Source organism: Empidonax traillii, unplaced genomic scaffold (genome assembly GCF_003031625.1).
Source record: "Empidonax traillii isolate 1590-97213 ecotype Southwest subspecies unplaced genomic scaffold, ASM303162v1 scaffold3131:size26243, whole genome shotgun sequence".
In the NCBI taxonomy this organism is placed as follows: domain Eukaryota; kingdom Metazoa; phylum Chordata; class Aves; order Passeriformes; family Tyrannidae; genus Empidonax; species Empidonax traillii.
In genome coordinates, this window is record NW_020958324.1 from 7,625 (window position 1) to 11,092 (window position 3,468).

Sequence of the window (3,468 nt, forward strand, 5' to 3'; positions counted from 1 at the left end):
TTTCGGGGTTGTGGGGAGAATTTGGGGGTTTTGGGGGCTGTGGGGAGACTCAGGGGAGTTCAGGGGTTATTTTGGGGGTGATTTGGGGCGGGGTTCCTGAAAACCTCTTGGATCCACCCGCCAATCCCCTATCACCCCCCGAAGTCCTCCCCGTAACCGCTGAAACTCCCCAAATCCCTCCAACCCTGACACCCCCCACGTAATCCCCCCCCAGCCCCTCAAAACCACCTAAAATGCCCCCCAAACCAGGTGGGTCCTCCCACCCGCCAGGGGGCGCCGCTTGTCTCACCGCTCAGACCCCGCCCCGTCAGTGTCGCGCCCACGCCCCGCCCATTTGGCGCATGCGCAGTGCGGGTTCTCCCCCCACGCCGGGCCGGTGCTGCCGCTCCCGATCCCGATCCCGGTCCCGATCCCGATCCCGGTCCCCATCATGGTGCTGGACCTCGACCTGTTCCGCGCCGACAAGGGCGGGGACCCCGACATGGTGCGGGAGATGCAGCGCAAGCGCTTCAAGGACCCGGCGCTGGTGGACGCGCTGGTGCGCGCGGACGGAGCCTGGAGGAGGTGTACGTGGGGGGATGGGGGGGGAGGGGCGAGACCCCCGGGAGGGGCGTGGGGGGACCCCTCAGGGGTTGGCACCCTCCGCTCCCTGTGCTTTGTCACCACCCAGCCTGCTGGTGGGGACCCCTCCCCGCGGATTTGGGATCCCCGGGATTATCGGGGTCGGGGATCCCCCCGCTTGCTGCTCCCAAAGGGTGGAGGAGTGGGAGACCCCCGGGATGGGGCTGAAGGGACCCCCGAGTGGTTGTCACCTCCTGTCCTCTGGGCTTTGTCCCCCCCCCACCCCAGTCACCCCCAACCCCACCCCCCAGTTAATGTGGGACCCCCCCCTTTGCTCCTCACAAGGGATGGAACCCATTTGGGGTCCCAGCTCCCCATTTGGGGTCCCAGTCCCCCATTTGGGGTCCCAGTCCCCCATTTGGGGTCCCACCCTCCGATATCGAGTCCCGCTTTATCCTGGAGCGTTTTATCCCGCGGGATCCCCCCGTTCCCAGCGCTACCCACCCCCTCGCGGGTTCGGGACCCCCGGCACGGGGCGACGGGGGTGGCAGAGGGGACAGGAGGTGGCAGAGGGCGACAGGAGGGAATAGGAGGTGACAGGAGGTGGCGCAGAGTGGCGGCCGCGTGGCTGATGCAATCCCGCGGTGCCCATCCCATCGCATCCCGTCCCATCCCATCCCGTGTCATCCATCCCATCCCATCCCATCGCATCTCGTCCCATCCATCCCATCCTATCCCATCCATTCCATCCCGTGTTTCCTGGCTCGGGGTCACCCTCCCGGGACCGATTCCCCCACCTGATTTGGGGTGACCCCGATTTGGGGTGACCCTGTTTTGGGGTGTCACCCTCATTTGGGGTGTCACCCTCTCAAGGTGACCCTGTTTTGGGGTGTCACCCTCATTTGGGGTGTCACCCTCTCAAGGTGACCCTGATTTGAGGTGTCACCCTGATTTGGGGTGGCCCCGATTTGGGGGTCCCAGCCTGGCATGGGGAGGGGGGGTCAGTGTGGGGGTCCCAGCCTGGAGTGGGGGTCCCGGGGGTCACTCCAGGTGTTTTCTTTCCCCACCCAAACCCCAGGGCATTCCCAGAGCTGCCACTCCCCCTCCCAGGGGGGGCTCCCCATGGACCCAGGGGACCCCAGACCAGTCCCACCCCCCTGACCCCCCACCCCTCCCCTCCAGGCAGGTTTCGTGCCGACAACCTGAACAAGCTGAAGAACCTTTGCAGCAAAACCATCGGGGACAAGATGAAGGTGGGCACCAGGGGGGCACCAGCCGGGACCCCCCACCCCTGCCAGCCCCCCACACCTCTCCCTGGTGCCCCCCCAACCTCTCCCTCCTGTCCCTGGGGGTGTTTCCCCCCCAGGCTGCTGGTGGGGGACCCCCAGGGTCCCTCTCTGCCACCACCCCCCCCCACATTGATCTCTGAAACCCCTTGAGTGGGGGTGACCTTTGGGGGTCCCTCCCACCCCCTCAGCCCTTTAGGGGGGTCCCTCCCCTCCCATCCAGCCCTTTGGGGGGTCCCCTCTCTTCCCTTCCTTCCCTCCCCAACCTTTTGGGGTGATTCCTCTCACCCCCCTCAGCCTTTTGGGGGGATCCCTCCATCCTTCAATCCCCCCCAACCCTTTGGGGGATCCCTCTCACCCCCTTCAGCCCTTTAGGGGTCCCTCCCCTCCCTCCCCAACCCTTTGGGGTGTTTCCTCTCACCCCACTCCTCAACCCCTCCAGGGGTCCTTCCTCTCTCTCCCCAAACCTTTGGGGGGTCCCTCCCTCCTCCACTCCCCCCCAGCCCTCTGGGGGTCCCTCCCTGCCCGCTCCCCTCCCCCTCGTGTCCCTGAGGGGGATTTTCCCACTGGAATTGTCCCCTTTACCCCCCCCCCCGGTCCCTGTTCCTGCCCTGCAGAGGAAGGAGCCGGTGGGGACGGACGAGTCGGTCCCGGAGAGCGCCCGGAACCTGGAGGGGCTCACGGCTGAGGTGCTGGGGGTGAGTGAGACCCCCTGTGTCCCCTGTGCCCACCCTGTGTCCTCTGTGCCACCCAAGTCCCCCTGTGTCCACCCTGTGTCCTCCCGTGCCCCCCATGTCCCCTGTGCCCTCCCAAGTCTCCCTGTGTCCTCCTTGTCCCCCTGTGTCCCCCCGGAGCTCCCAGAGCCCCCCTATGCCCCCCCATGCTGGATCCAGGATTTGTGGTGCTGGATCTGGGATTTGTGGTGCTGGATCTGGGATTTGTGGTGCTGGATCCAGGATGTGCTGTGTGGGCTCTGGGATTTGCTGTGCTGGTTTGGGATTTCCGATTCTGCATCTGGGATTTCCGATGCTGCATCCGGGATTTGTGGTGCTGGATCCAGGATTTGTGGTGCTGGTTTTGGGATTTGTGGTGCTGGTTTTGGGATTTGTGGTGCTGGTTTGGGGATTTCCGGTGCTGGATCCTGGATTTCCGATGCTGGATCTGGGATTTCCAGTGCTGGATCCACCGTTTGTGGTGCTGGATCTGGGATTTGCCGTTCGGGTTACAGGATTTGTGGTGCTGGATCCAGGATTTACCATGCTGGATATGGGATTTGTCATGTGCCGTCTGGGATTTGTGGTGCTGGTTTTGGGATTTGTGGTGCTGGTTTTGGGATTTGTGGTACTGGTTTTGGGATTTCCGATGCTGGATCCGGGATTTGTGGTGCTGGATCCAGGATTTGCTGTGTGGGCGCTGAGATTTGCTGTGCTGGTTTGGGGATTTCTTTTGCTGAATCTGGGATTTCCAGTACTGGATTCAGGATTTGTGGTGCTGGATCCAGGATTTGTGGTGCTGGATCCGGGATTTGTGGTGCTGGATCCGGGATTTGTGGTGCTGGATCCGGGATTTGTGGTGCTGGATCTGGGATTTGTGCTGCTGGATTCAGGATTTGCTGTGCTGG

General features: G+C 63.6%; 2 protein-coding genes across 2 annotated transcripts in view; both read left to right on the forward strand.

The window, feature by feature from the left end:
- The window catches only part of LOC114072406 (UPF0577 protein KIAA1324-like), a gene marked incomplete at its 5' end in the record, with an annotated part of 7,549 nt that extends 7,393 nt beyond the window's left edge, over positions 1–156 (forward strand). Inside the window, one exon of the mRNA XM_027910307.1 lies at positions 145–156. Coding sequence (XP_027766108.1) covers positions 145–156 — 12 coding nt within the window. The remainder of the gene's footprint in view (positions 1–144) is intronic.
- A 226-nt stretch (positions 157–382) lies between these two features.
- The window catches only part of SARS (seryl-tRNA synthetase), an 11,468-nt gene continuing 8,382 nt past the window's right edge, over positions 383–3,468 (forward strand). The window contains exons 1-3 of the mRNA XM_027910308.1: positions 383–566; positions 1,744–1,814; positions 2,465–2,545. Coding sequence (XP_027766109.1) covers positions 431–566; positions 1,744–1,814; positions 2,465–2,545 — 288 coding nt within the window. The 5' untranslated portion in view covers positions 383–430. The remainder of the gene's footprint in view (positions 567–1,743; positions 1,815–2,464; positions 2,546–3,468) is intronic.